Source organism: Stylophora pistillata, chromosome 2 (assembly GCF_964205215.1).
Source record: "Stylophora pistillata chromosome 2, jaStyPist1.2, whole genome shotgun sequence".
In the NCBI taxonomy this organism is placed as follows: Eukaryota; Metazoa; Cnidaria; class Anthozoa; order Scleractinia; family Pocilloporidae; genus Stylophora; species Stylophora pistillata.
In genome coordinates, this window is record NC_142520.1 from 46,034,605 (window position 1) to 46,049,235 (window position 14,631).

The 14,631-nt window shown below is 39.2% G+C and overlaps 2 protein-coding genes and 1 pseudogene across 2 annotated transcripts; 1 reads left to right on the forward strand and 2 right to left on the reverse strand.

Annotated features, from left to right (window-relative positions):
* Nucleotides 1-10: 10 nt before the first annotated feature.
* On the forward strand, nt 11-5,139 carry LOC148739855 (uncharacterized). The gene is made up of 2 exons (XM_088750026.1): nt 11-328; nt 3,862-5,139. The coding sequence occupies exons 1-2, from the start codon at nt 100-102 to the stop codon at nt 4,152-4,154; spliced, it is 522 nt and encodes a 173-aa protein (XP_088606152.1). The 5' UTR covers nt 11-99; the 3' UTR covers nt 4,155-5,139.
* Nucleotides 5,140-7,497: 2,358 nt separating this feature from the next.
* On the reverse strand, nt 7,498-12,953 carry LOC148739856 (slit homolog 2 protein-like). The gene is made up of 4 exons (XM_088750027.1): nt 12,707-12,953; nt 12,004-12,118; nt 8,898-8,969; nt 7,498-8,047 (listed from the first exon to the last, which is right to left on the reverse strand). Exons 1-4 carry the CDS (start codon nt 12,942-12,944, stop codon nt 7,972-7,974), a joined length of 501 nt encoding a protein of 166 aa, XP_088606153.1. The 5' UTR covers nt 12,945-12,953; the 3' UTR covers nt 7,498-7,971.
* LOC148739857 (uncharacterized) lies at nt 9,128-10,363 on the reverse strand (annotated as a pseudogene).
* Nucleotides 12,954-14,631: the final 1,678 nt, after the last annotated feature.

Sequence of the window (14,631 nt, forward strand, 5' to 3'; positions counted from 1 at the left end):
AGGCAAGCCAGCGGATTCTCTTTACAAGCCAATGACAATTCCCAAAGTATCCACGTGATCGGAAACGAAAAAAAAGCTCCATTTCGCCCCTGTCTTTGAATGTACTTTTCACCGGTTGATCGCTGGTGTGTTAAGCTATTTCTTTTCTCGACTGTTTTGCTTAACATAGCATCTCTAAAGATGGGTTTTACCGTTGTTCAATTGGAAAACGAGAACATCGTGAGTGGTATACATGAAAAGCAAGTCGTTGGCGCCGTGGAGATAAAAGAAGGGACAACAGTTCACATATCGACTGGCCGGCACAAGGGTCGAGCGGCCATTTATAAAGGTATGATTTTGAAAGTTTGTGGTGAGTTCAAATTGCGATATTCGGTACGTGATAAAAACTGAGAATCCATTCGGTCACCTGCATGCGACAATTTCTTAAGCTTACGCTTTACAATGGAATAAACCTATCAATAAGCTGAGGGTTTCAGGATTATAATTTTTAGTCACGTTTGACAAGCTGCGAGCCCAGCAAAAAAAAAGATAAACAGCTGCTTAGTCTGCAGTTGAGGATAACTTAATTACAATTTATTGTTGCAGTTACAGCAAGATTTTAATTCAAAAAAATAAATTCTTGAACTGTAATTAAGCCCTTCACTCCCAAGAGTGTTAAGTCAAAATTGAGTAGAAATCTTTGAATTTCAATTTGCAGAATCAACAAAAACAAACAGTATAACATGAAAATGCTGCTTGACAGCTTACATTTCAATTTTAGCACACAAGAGTTTTATTGTATTGCCAGCATACAGCTATATATACACTGTAGTATAGTCTTTGGTGCAAGTAAAGTGGAGACTTTTTCATTCCAAATTAATGGTGTTTCCAAGGAATTTTCATGGTGCTTGCATATTCCCAAGAACCCTCTGAAAATTCAGGGAAAATTTTCATGGTCAATGAACTTTTTTACATATTCACAGGATACTCATGGGTCATGATTTGCTTCAACCCATTAAAACCTAGTGAATTATAACACCATGAATTTTTTTGAAAAGATTGTCATATTATCTTAAGCATCATCAATCTTCTATGTTATCTACCAGGACAAGATAAATATACACAGTTTTGTATTATAATGATAGGAACAGCTTAGTTATTAAGAGCCACTGACCGTAAATATTGAGAATCTGCCGACCGTTGCAAAATTTCTTAATTCGTTTTATTTTTTCTAAAGGACCCTTTTGATGAACCTTTTTCAAAAATGATATCAAAAAGTTCTATTGCACTTTTTTTTCTCCAAAAAATCAAAAAGTTTGAAATACACCTAAATGGCTGTTGTCCTCCCCATAAGGTAATGAAAAATTAAGTAACTTTGGCAGTTTCATACGCTACAGCGCAATGTGATTCCGCTTTGAAATTTTGTGTACTAACAGATGGTCCTTTTATCTCTTAGAAAATATTATTTTGTTGTTATTTTGTTACGTTTAAGTCTGAATAGTAACCCGTTGAAATAAAGTACATCGCATCTCTTTCGCGGAGGTAAAATAAACCTATGAACAGGTCTGCCATTTATATTTACAAATCATAATGTACATCATCGTAAAGCTCTATCCTTGTATTTTAATTCCTCCAATTCTCTATCTTGGCCTGCTTTAAGCGGCACTTCCAGGTTTTCAAGAGTTCGGGCTATTTTGTCGAAAATGCAATGCGAACTGCTGAACAGCTGTCACGACCCATTTAAAGGCCTTTAAAAAGGTCTTGTATCGTATGGTTACAAATCAAAATATGTATTCTCTTTAAGCTTTAACCTTCTAGTTAAAGTCCTCTTAGTTTCTTTCTTGGCCCGCCATAGGCGGCGCGTCCAGCTTGAAAAGAGTTCGGGCTAAAATGACAAAAAATGTAATGCGACCCGTTGAATGGCTGTCGCGCAAGAGGTTATGTATTTGGTACATTTCTGGCTAAGTTGAAAGATTGGCCTTGAACCCTTGCGTGACAGTCGTTCAACGGATAGCGTTACATTGGTTATCATTTTTTAGCCCAAACTCTTTTAAAGCTGGACATGCCACCTATGGGGGGCCAAGAAAGAAACTCAGAGGAATTGAACTATAAGGACAAAGCTTTAAGATGATTGTAAATATATCATACAAGACCTTCTAATGGTATTCAAATGGGTCGGGACAGCTGCTCACATTGCATTTTTGACAAAATAGCCCAAACTCTTGTAAACCTAGACGCGCCGCTTAAGGTGGGCCAAGATAGAGAATTGGAAGAATTAAAATACAAGGATAAAGCTTTAAGTTGATGTACATTATGATTTGTAAGTATATGTGGCAGACCTGTTCATAGGCCACTGAAGTTAACCTTTATTTTACCTCCGCAAAAGAGTAGCGAAGTACTTTATTTCAACAGGTCACTATTCAGATTTAAACGTAACAAAATGACAAGAAATTAATATTTTTCAAGAGATGAACAAACCATCTGCTAGCGCACAAAGTTGAAAAGCAGGATTGCATCGCTCTGTAGCGTACGAAGTTACATACTTTTTCATTGCTTTAATGGGGGGTACAACAGCCATTTAGGTGTATTTCGAACTTTTCGATTTTTGGGAGAAAAAAAGCAATAGAACTTTTTGATATCATTTTCAAAAAAGGTTCATTAAAAGGGTCATTTAGAAAAAATAAAACGAATTACGAAACTTTGCAACTGTCAGCGGATTCTCGATATTTGTGGTCAGTGGCTCTTAAGGTGGCTCGTACCGGTTTTCATCTTTTTGATGGTTTGTAACTTTGAAAAAATACAACAGAAAGACTGACAAAGGCCAGTTGAACACTTTTACGGTGTTCAATTATATAATCATTGGTTATCCAAAATTAGGTGTCATTTCGTCACTAGCAGTTTCCATGGCAATGCTTTCATAGGCTTATTCAGGCGCATTTCTTAGCTTGTGGCTTAAATAATTCGAAAACTAACCCGGTGACCCCATGATTTTTTTCAGTGATTTCTTTTGGCACTTGAAAAGGAAAATGCACAAAGATTTTTAAAAAATTCTATGGGGCGGAATTTCAGAAAATCTAGAAAAAAGGCAATTTTCACACTTTGCAAATTTACTTCCGTAGAATTTTCTAGATTGTTTTGTGATGATTCCTTTCGACGTTATTATCATATTGGAACAATAAAAAGAAGGGGTCACCGGACTTGTTTTCATGCAATAGCTTTCGTGAGTTAAGCAATTTCCACGCGTGTTCTCGCGCATTTAAAAAGCTGGATTCTATAAGATCGACATTTGCTCATGATCTGTTATAGCTACCGCTGACAATTGCGTGTGCTCGCGTGCGCGCCTACGATCTGATGTTTACAGACGTTTACTGCTAAGAAAATCATTAAACAGCTGTCAAAGACAGCCTCCCAGGCTCATCTTAAAAATCCTACACACGACTTCTGGCTATATCATATTATTTTCCTTGAAGTTTCAAAGTCTTCCACTTCAGGTAGATTATCCTTCACTTGAGTTCTTCATTTTTCGCCGTTGCAAGATTTCATATCGGTTGAATATTTCTTTTAAATGTGAAGTGAAGCAACCTTTACTTCTCCGAAAATCGTCTTCTTTATCTTAGTTTCTATCTCCTGCATTTACAGTGGCTGCTCAACACATCAAATACAAGCTCTTAGGTAAACTTCTCACGTAATTAGAAAAAATTCCTCGTGCCGCCATCTTTGTTTTAAATTTTCGTCTTTTAATCTCGCGCTTCTTTCGCACGTTTCTCTCGCGCGTGACGCAAGAGTTATCTGTTCCCCGCGCGAGGAAACTAGTACGAGCCACCTTAATACTTGAAGGCACAGAAACACTGTACTCTTACGCTGATGCATTTTATGTTTTAGGGCCATACTTGAAGGACTGTCTAAACACATTTGTGGTGGGACATTGGTCAGCGTCAAGGCAAATAACCCCAAGACATTGCTCTCTTACAAACAATGAAAATTTGATATTTGTAGAACCTGTGGCCTCACAGTGTAGCAGTATGAAACCACTACCTGTTGGAGCCTACACTTGGCTTGTGAAGAAGCTGTCAAAGGAAGGGGACACTAGTGGATGTTTGCAGCAAAACAGGAATGCTACGGTGGCAGCCTTAAAGGAAGGCCGAACTGCAGTGTGGCTAAGCACTGCATCATAATGCAAACTAGCAAGGTTACAGACAAGGGTTTCTACCCTCCTGTAAAGCTGTTAAATTGAAATTTGGGAATCTCCACAGTATTTAAGCATGAAATAGTGACAATTTATGATATTCAAATCTGGAAATGTTATGAATGGACCCCTTAATTTTGTGGCTGCCATTTTGGGAAGGGCTCATAGTCCCTCTCTATACTCAAAATTTCATTAGTTAGCTTGAAAAAAATAAAAAAAGGGGGGCCAATTAAAAAGACCTGGAATTTTTAAGGGAGAAAAATTGAATAATTATTTTTGTAAAATCCACCACTATGCTATACAATACCGTAGGGTTGCCCAACTTAACACTCTGTGTAGTCTTTTCTTTTGCACAATTGACTGAATTTCTGCAGCATGGAACATCTTGGGCAGCAGAATTTCTGCAGCATGGAACACCTTGGGCAGCAGAATTTCTGCTGCATGGAACATCTTGGGCTGCAGAATTTCTGCGGCGCAGGGTATTTCAGGCTGCAGAATTTTTGCGGCATGGGGCATCTGGGACTGCAGAATTTCTGCAGCATGGGACATCTAGGGCTGCTGAATTTCTGCAGCGTGGGGTATTTCAGGCTGCAGAATTTCTGTGGCATGGGGCATCTGGGACTGCAGAATTTCTGCAGCATGGTACATCTAGGGCTGCAGAACTTCTGCTGCGTAGGGTATTTCAGGCTGCAGAATTTCTGTGGCATGGGGCATCTGGGACTAGAATTTCTGCAGCATGGGACACCGTGGGCTGCAGAATTTTTGCAGCTTGGAACATTTTGAGAAAGCAATTTGAGAAATACATTGTTTGTGATTATTTTTTTGAATACAATGGCTAGTTATCCTGTTAAGTAAGTTGTGTAATCTCATTTTCTACTGTCTTTGTTGTAACAGTGGCAGACATGCCTCTGAATAGTTGCATTTCTCTTCCTTCAGAAACATTTCTAATACAATAAAGGATACAGAAGCTCCTATGATTGTCCATCCGACTTATATGTATGCAATTGAGGGATTTTTTTTTTATGTCAGTGAAATAAGGAGAAATTTTGTCAGTATAATTCGTGTAAACTTAACAGTCCGCAATGAAACCCAAACTTTGCATTTTTTTTCTAAGCCACCATTTCAGTATCCGTAAGTTTTGCAATAAAAGTCCTTCCTCAAAAAATCATGGATTCCGTGTGTTTTCATAAAAATGCTACGACTTTTGTGCCTTAATTTTACTAGGTCGATAGAAAAAGGCAGTTTTTTGCGGAAACTAGCTCTCAATTACCCTTGAGAAGCCCATTTTTGTTGGAAAATGCTATTTTGGAAAGCGTTCATTACACACTATAGTTGCACGTGGCCCTTATCATAAGCCAGGTGACGATGATATCAGGGAGGGGGAGGGCAAGATGCCGAGACAAATATATAACTTATTCTGGTGCACGTGGTTGCAAAACATATTCTTCAAAATGGGTGACTACTAAGTGTTAATAATAGTTATTAAAAATATACTATGATAAACTTGAAGCATATAACATGTTAAGATGTTAGCAACTATCATGATAAAATTTTCATCACTATGTAAATTTGATGTAAGTACGATCTTTTTTTTTTGGAAAAAAGAAAAATATTACAGTAAACCTCGATATATGTGCTTTACATTTATCAAAACAGAAGTCGAGTGCACGTTGGCTTAGTCCGAGTGTATGGCCGTTGTTTTTGTAACTTTTTGTCTTAGGTCGTCATGGCGTCATTGTTTCTGCCAGCTATCGTTTTTCTCATTATTCCTAATGGTCCTTTTGTTTTTCGTTTGAGTTCAGGGATGATCATATCTCCTTCTTGAGGACAGCCTCTCAACTGACAATGTCGTCCTGGATTTATTAGCATAATGTTTGTGTAAGAAATAAACACATGGTCATTTAGTGCAGTCCTTACTAAAGGAAGGCCATACTGTTTGAAGGGAGGAGGGGAGGGTAAGCTATCAGGAAAACTGGTAAAGAAAAATTTTTGGAACAATTGCACACAATCTCCCTTTACTTTTGTCTAAGATTTTCAACAGCGGGTTCATTCGTAACGGCACAAATATCAAAGGCAAAAAGATAAGCCACAGTGCCTGGTATACCTGGTAAGTTCCAACATAAAAGTCACAGGTTACCCATCTTACTCATTTACTCTGATTAACATGTGACCTAGCTTCCACCTTCGCTCCTTCTCCCCCCCCCCCCACCCTCCCTCCTCTCGCTTTCACCATTGTACTTGCAAGAAAAAATAAAATCCCTGTCCACGTAAACAGAACATTCCTACTTCGTAGCTGGTTTCATTTGGACCTAAGGCTTCGCTGCTCATATTTGCTGGTAGTCTTACCAATGCGCGATGGATTTGACGCGTTCCTTACACAAATAATACAGACTCTGAAATTACAGCAACCACAGCTGGGTATTGTTACTGAAAATGCCTGATGGTAATTTCTTCAACTGGTTATTGTTTAACAACCTAACAAAAGTAATATAAAGGGGTATTGATTCAATTGTGCTTTTTAAGATAGTGCAGGAACTGTGTTTGCTCGAAAATGTCGTACGTCATATATGGAGAGCTAAGATAGGATTACGAACTTTAATCTGGGACAAAAACAATTGAGACTTGTTTTTGTGTGTGTATGTGTAAAGCGCTGAAAAGCAGCCGAATGCTTTACACTTGCCTTTTCTCCCTTCTCCTATTACTAATTGCTGCAATACATAGGGCTTGGCATTACACACTGTCATTGAACGTGGTCCTCATCATAAGCCAGATGACGATGATATCAGGGAGGGGGAGGGAAAGATGCCGAGACAAATATATAACTTTTTCTGGTGCACGTGTTTGCAAAACATATTCTTCCAAATGGATGACTACTAAGTGTTAAAAATCTCAACTTAAATAGGATGCGATAGACGGGCATACGAGTGCAGACTAGCACAAAAAAACATCTCCAATTAAAAATTTTCCCGTATGAGTGTTGTCTACATGACGTCATGAAACATGGCGTAACGGTCCAGCTTTTTAAATCTTAAGCTAGCCTCACATTTTAGTTCCGCATTTTTTTCCGCTGATTTTTATGGCCCTAGGGACTCTTTATTCACTTGATATCGCACAGAAAGATCTTGGCATCAAAAGCAGTTTAAATGGCGTCGGTTGAAAGGTCTTAAAACGTGTGGGAGATATCACTACATTTAAAGTCGAGCTGCGATGGCTTATTCGGGACGGTTGAGGACACGCATTCCATCACTATTAAGTAAAGTTGATGTATGTATGTACGATCTGGTAAAGCTGGTAAAGGAAAATGTTTGGAACAATTGCACAAAATCTCCCTATACTTTTGTCTAAGATTTTAATTAGCGGGTTCATTCGTAACGGCACAAATATTAAAGGCAAAAAGATAAGCCACAGTGCCTGGTATGCTTGTAGTTGATTTCCAGCATATAAGTCACAGGTTAACCATCTTACTCAGTTACTCCTAGTGAACAAAATTTGTACTAAAAATTTCTCGTACACCGTGCTACATTTTCATTGGCGCTTTAGAAGAAACTCACTCTTGGTTACCACAGTTGAGTCCTGTTACTGATGACAACCTGGGTATATTCTCTACGTTGAATGTTTTCTTGTGGACACTGTGGTTGATTCATTCAATTTCTGCAAATAATTTTTCATTTTCGGTACCTCTGTCCGATCAGAACTAAAAATGTTTACTGTCAAAAAGTCAGTGTGCTCTGCAAATCTGCTGGTTTCTTTCCCAGTGTGAGATAAATTACCGGCATTCTTTGCAAAAATGAAGGAAGGGTCCTAACTTACAGGGCGCCCAGCTTGGTATTGTCAGTGAATATGCCTGATGGTAATTCCTTCAACAAGTTGTGCCTTATATCCCTGCCAAGAAATGGTAGAGAGTGCTGTTCATTGCGATGTATTTATTAATTAAGTTAAATTAGAGGGTATCTCTGGTAATGCTGTATTTTCCTACATACTTTAATATGAGGGCTCAAACAAACCTATATAACTCTATCCGCTATGAATCTAACCTATTTTGTGCTTAATCAGGACTGACTGTAGGTTGAGGATTTTTATCTTTGGAGACTGTGTAACAATTCTCTTATTGGGGAGCTCTATTTAAACTCAGAGCTTGAAGGAGGGAAGGGTATTAGGTTAATATCCAAGGAGGAGGGAAGGGGAGGGCGGGTTCGAATTTTCTTGCGGTAAAATTAAAGCTGATCCCAGAAATTTGTTTTCTCTTCCACGCGCAGTGACATTAAAACATCATTGGTGATACAGTCGAGGTAACTGGAAGTTTTGCCCGTTGTAATTTCGCTCCACCTGACCAAGTTCGTGTAAAAAGATATTACCGTACACTCTGCTTGTCCAGGTAAGAATAGCTGTACGAACGATTGTTTTCGGAACCAGTGTCCAACGTTTCAATGATTCCAGCGGAAGTCATCGTGTTCTCAGGACTACCCTCTCCCGGATGATCGGACAACACGATCACACATCAATCAATGTCACGGACAGTGACTGAAGTAATAAACTCAGGTATATTTAAGGTGTTCATGTAAAGGTTGGGGAGAGTTGATCATGATCTTTGGAAGCTAAAAAGGCTAGGTATTGCTATCGTAGATTACTTGGAGAGGACTACTTCACATTCCTATCGAAGATCATTAAAAAAGTGTCGAAGATGGATTTATTGGTTAATTAATTAGATTGATAAAAAAGAGTCTTGGCTTACAGCCTTTCCAGCTGGGTATAATCGCTGAAGATGCCTTGGGGCAAGTCCTTCAGCTTGTTGTTGTTTAGGCATCTATTAAGAAATTGTCAGAGACGTGTAAATTACATGCTGAATGCAACAGTTACGATAAGAATGACATCTAAACGCGAAGTCTCTTCACTGTCAAAACCATACATAAAGAAATATATAAAGAAAGCAACTAATAAATAACTATGAAGTCGTTGTGTCAATACTTCCATGGAACCTCAATGCAAAGTATTTCAGTGCCTTTAATACAGTTGGACACTAAAGGAAGATTGACGGCTGAAAATAGCATAATTATGATAACGAGCACGCGACGCCTGACCGTATCTTGCATCAAAGATCGTTCTTATCAGCCTAATAATCCATTACCGCCAGATCTTTTACCACTTTCTGATACATACGGTGAGAGCAGCACCAGCAATTCGCTCATGTAGTGCTTCTCATGACTGGCGTACTCACCTACTTACTTTGGTATCGAATAATTGTTTTAAGAAACGATTTGGAAATACATCAGACAAGAAATATAAGTGTCGGGAATACCGACGCTTCGGTGCATCTTGCGCCATTATGATTAATGATAAAATGCGGTTTGTGAAGAGGCTAAGTTAAGGCGAATTTGCATAAAAGAGTGCCAGGCTAATTACATGAACACTTTAGCACAAAGAGAATCTGACTGTACATTCAATGCAGGTTTAAGATCTTGAATACACAGTATTTCATTAACAAGGCAGTCAAACTTGTTCGTACTATACTTGATTACATTGAAGCGCTCTGTGAAATTTTTGGCAACAGCAGTGTTATGTTCTTTGGAATAATGCCTGTAAATAGATGACGCCTTTTGACGGTGTTCCTCAACGCGCGTGTGAAGGTGGCCCTTTGTGTACCCTACATAACCTGCATCACACACTTGAATAAATAAACAACGCATCCTGGGTTATAATGTTAGCCTTGGGCTCACGCAGGCTTATATCTTTTTTAAGCTTGCGGCTAATAAACACGGGTTGAATCGTCTTTTGCACCTTGTTGATAGGATCTCTAAGTTTTCGTTTGGCAGACTGCAGCATCCTGACCTTTATAGGGGATAACTATCCGGATAGCGTCATCGGTATACCGTTTAGGATGGTCCACTGCGACTCTCGAGGTAATAAACCTGTCGTTAACGGAATCAATAAGGTGAATCGGATACCTCAGGTTACGGAAAACTTCTCTCAAACGTTCACACTCTTCTTCAGAGAAATGCGCCCAAGATGACGATAGCCGGTGCACGCGATCAAGAGTGGTGACGAGCAACCATGCTTGTAGCGGCTGTCTACATGTTTATGATGGTGCAGAATTAGCCTGGTGTTTGTCGGCTTAAAGTAAACCTTTTTTTCGACACATGGCGCGTAATTCAAAAGCTGCACCCCAAGGAAAGGGAGCATCCCATTTTTTTCTAACTCCATAGTGAAGCTAAAGGCGCTATGGGCGTGGTTCAGGGTATCCAAAAATTCCATAGCTACTGCCCGATCTGGCATCCTGACTAGAGTGCCATCTACGTAGCGGCGGTAGAATTCTGGGAGTTTTCTTTTATTTCTTAGGGACCCTTCAATAGTGCACATGAATACATTAGCCAAAAGGGGTCCAAGGGGAGACCCTATAGCTACTCCATCGGTCTGTTCGTATAGGGCTCTGTCGAACTGAAACAGCTGCCCCTTTGTAGCAACGTGTAGAAGATCAACGAGGTCAGTACTGGTCAAGTTTAGATCATAAAGTGTCGTTGAACAAGTTGTTCTCGAAAGCTTTGCGTGCCAAGATGTCAATTGTTTCGTCTAAGGGTGCATTTGTCAAGAGCGCTTCAATTTAATCAAGAATTGCACGAATAAGTTTGACTGCCTTGTCAATGAAATGCTGTGTCTTCAAGATCTTAAACCAGCATTGAATGTACAGTCGGATTTTCTTCGTGCTAAATTATTCATGTAATTAGCTTGGCGGTATTTTATGCAAATTTGCTTCAACTTAGCCTCTTCATAAAACGCATTTTATCATTAATTATGTAACCTTGACAATGGCACAAGATGCACTTAACGTAGCCTCTTCCCAAACCGCATTATATCATTAATCATGTAACCTTGACAGTGGCGCAAGATGCACCGAAATGTCGGTTTCTATCAAATATCTCTTGTCTAATAATTGTTGTATAGTTCAAATTTAGCGCTAGATGATCCACGAATTCATTCCTTGTCTACAGTCTTCATACAAAAAATGTTGTGTATCCCAGGCTTCAAGATAGTTACATCAATTGCTGGTCAATTATTTAACTAATTAAATTTAGAAAAGTAGCGCCGGCAGACAAACTAAACTGGACTAAAAAAATTTTTTTTTTCACATCTTTCACGTTTTCGGGTTTTTGTGTGTTGCAACCATTGTTCAGTTCAAATTGAGAGTTAGAACTTAACTACATTTTAGATTCTTTGTTAGAGAGGTTTAACATCTTTTTGCACTCTTTGGTTAAGCCAAGCAAGAAAATCCCTCTTTCTCCATTTTGTAATTATACTAGACGCTGAGGGCTAAATTTGTATCGTTTCATAAGACAAGCGTGTTACTAGTTCTTATAGAGGATCAAATCAAGTGACTAAATCCCACATGTAAGCCTTATTCTTGAGCCAGTTCCTCTGAAGAACACAAAACCACACCCGTTCTTGTAGTTCTTGGAGAATATAGCCAATCCCTTGAGAAACATTGTGTGCATCAAGAATTGCCATGTATCGACTATCGGTCATCGTAAATCATATATTATCCAGGGGTTATCCTGATTAACTTGATGCCTACAATAGCATGAAAGGGATTTCTTTGCGAATAAGGCCTTAAAGAGGGAGGTAGTTCTACGATAGCATGAGAGGGATTCCTTTGGGAATAAGGCCTTAAAGAGGGAGGTAGTTTTACAATAGCATGAGAGGGATTCCTTTGGGAATAAGGACTTAAAGAGGGAGGTAGTTTTACTATAGCATGAGAGGGATTCCTCTGAGAACAGAGCTTTTAGTGGGGAGGTAGTCCAAGAGATTAATCTTTTCTTGGTGTTCATAACTTTTTTAATCGTACTCACAATTTTGCCATAGCAAGTGGAAATTTCCTTGGAATTGAATTAAGTTTTTTTCCACCACAATTCACACTCATGATAGTTTGCTGGAAGACGTCGCATTCGCACGGGTCTGGACACTCTAGAATAAGGTAAAAACAATCGTAAAGATGACTCAGATTGGCAGTTAAAATTCTTAAAATTTGAAAGGGTTAAGTCACTTATTTTGATAACGTAGAATATTCCATTTGAATAGATTGTAAAGGTAAAATCACAGTTACCAAGACTAGACCTGAACGCTTTAAAGGCACAATGTACACTACCCATAAATAAGAACGAGGATGGTTTAAAAACCGAATTAAAGATGAACTTCAGGTACACTGTAGGCTGGCACCAAAATCGAAAAACTGTGGCATGGTAACTTTAATTGAAATAGCAATAAGTTTAGGCGTTTAAATGAGAGAATATCCTTTGTTTCCAATCATTTACGCTGTCTCCTTCAACAGATAACTACCTTACCACTAATAAGCATTCAAAACTACAAATAGCGTACAAGTTTAATCAAAGGGGTATTGAAAGTTACTTTTATAGGATTATTCCACAATCAAAGTAACTTACTTAATCATCTTTTTGTGCGGTAAGAAGTGAGCAGATGAAAAAGTTCACGGAGGTTTACACAATCCAGTTATGAAAAGTACTGACATAGCTCTGCGAGGCGATGAAATCTCACCTTCAACTCTGAGGCTGATGTTCTTTCTAACTACTTCTCCATCTCTGTGTACCTCGCAGCTGTAATTCACGTTGTTTTCCGATGTTATATTAAGCTGAAATGTTATGCTGGTACTATTTTGAACAACGACAGCACCTTTCTTCCATGCAATGTATGGAGCCGGCGCACCTTTCACTGGGCACCATAGGCTAGAAGTTCTGTTCAAAAATACAAACTGCGTCTTTGGTGCTTGCTCCATCGTTGGATTCACTGTGTTAGGTTTCGAAGAAAAAAAGAAAAATACTTGTTAGAATGAATATAGTATGGAAACAGTATGTGAGGCCGGAACCAATTTTACTTGCACATCAAAAAGTATCATTCCAATCCTGACACTATTCAATTTTCAGGCCTGGGTAACATAGGCGCTCTATTGTTTCCTTCTCCGTCTTTCTCTGTTCCTGTCTGTCTGTCTATATCTCAGATTTAAAGCAATATAAATTGGTATATTTACTTCTATAAAATAAAACGTGAACGTATTGAAGGTGAAATTACAATTAAGTAATTCGTATCTATCTATCTATCTATCTCTCTCTCTCTCTCTCTATATATATATATATATATATGTATATATATATGCATATATATATATATATATATATACATATGTGATATATATATATATATATATAGTTAGATAGCTCTCGCTTGGCTTTGCCTTTTGGCTACCTTGCGATTGAGCACTCTACACCGGGGTTGCCATGCACTTAGCCTTCGGGCGAAGCTCATCACCTTAGTTGTGATTTGAGCACTCTCGCATGGCAACATGCCTGCACTTGGTCCCACAAGTGTAGCGCCCAGGCAATGGTTTATTCCAGAGCTTGGCCCAGTGTCTGCACTGCACTGATGAGACCCACATAGGTCGAAACAGTGTGCACTGTCTGCAGTTATATATAGCTCTTTGGCATACAAAGCTTTGCTTTCATGTCCAAATTGAGCACTCTAACTAGGATGAGTCATTGCTCTGCAATTGCGCATGCTCGCTAGTGTACTCTAGTTTGAGCACTCTGGCATGGCTTAGACGATACCACAAAGGTTGGATCGTTTGGGGTGACCATATTGGTTCTCCTCCATCCTAGCATTAGCACTGCACTGATGAGGCCCAGAAGGCCGAAACAGTACTGTCTGCAGTTAGATATAGCTCTTTGGCATACAAAGCTTTGCTTTCATGTCCAAATTGAGCACTCTAACTAGGATGAGTCATTGCTCTGCAATTGCGCATGCTCGCTAGTGTACTCTAGTTTGAGCACTCTGGCATGGCTTAGACGATACCACAAAGGTTGGATCGTTTGGGGTGACCATATTGGTTCTCCTCCATCCTAGCATTAGCACTGCACTGATGAGGCCCAGAAGGCCGAAACAGTACTGTCTGCAGTTAGATATAGCTCTTTGGCATACAAAGCTTTGCTTTCATGTCCAAATTGAGCACTCTAACTAGGATGAGTCATTGCTCTGCAATTGCGCATGCTCGCTAGTGTACTCTAGTTTGAGCACTCTGGCATGGCTTAGACGATACCACAAAGGTTGGATCGTTTGGGGTGACCATATTGGTTCTCCTCCATCCTAGCATTAGCACTGCACTGATGAGGCCCAGAAGGCCGAAACAGTACTGTCTGCAGTTAGATATAGCTCTTTGGCATACAAAGCTTTGCTTTCATGTCCAAATTGAGCACTCTAACTAGGATGAGTCATTGCTCTGCAATTGCGCATGCTCGCTAGTGTACTCTAGTTTGAGCACTCTGGCATGGCTTAGACGATACCACAAAGGTTGGATCGTTTGGGGTGACCATATTGGTTCTCCTCCATCCTAGCATTAGCACTGCACTGATGAGGCCCAGAAGGCCGAAACAGTACTGTCTGCAGTTAGTTATATATATATATATATATTT

Coding starts and splice junctions, on each gene's coding strand:
- LOC148739855 (XM_088750026.1), top strand. CDS start 100: ATGTACTTTTCACCGGTTGATCGCTGGTGTGTTAAGCTATTTCTTTTC. Junction 329..3,861: donor TCGAGCGGCCATTTATAAAG/GTATGATTTTGA, acceptor TTTATGTTTTAG/GGCCATACTTGAAGGACTGT.
- LOC148739856 (XM_088750027.1), bottom strand. CDS start 12,944: ATGGAGCAAGCACCAAAGACGCAGTTTGTATTTTTGAACAGAACTTCT. Junction 8,970..12,003: donor CCACTTGCTATGGCAAAATT/GTGAGTACGATT, acceptor ATTTCTTAATAG/ATGCCTAAACAACAACAAGC. Junction 8,048..8,897: donor TATACCCAGCTGGAAAGGCT/GTAAGCCAAGAC, acceptor ATTTCTTGGCAG/GGATATAAGGCACAACTTGT.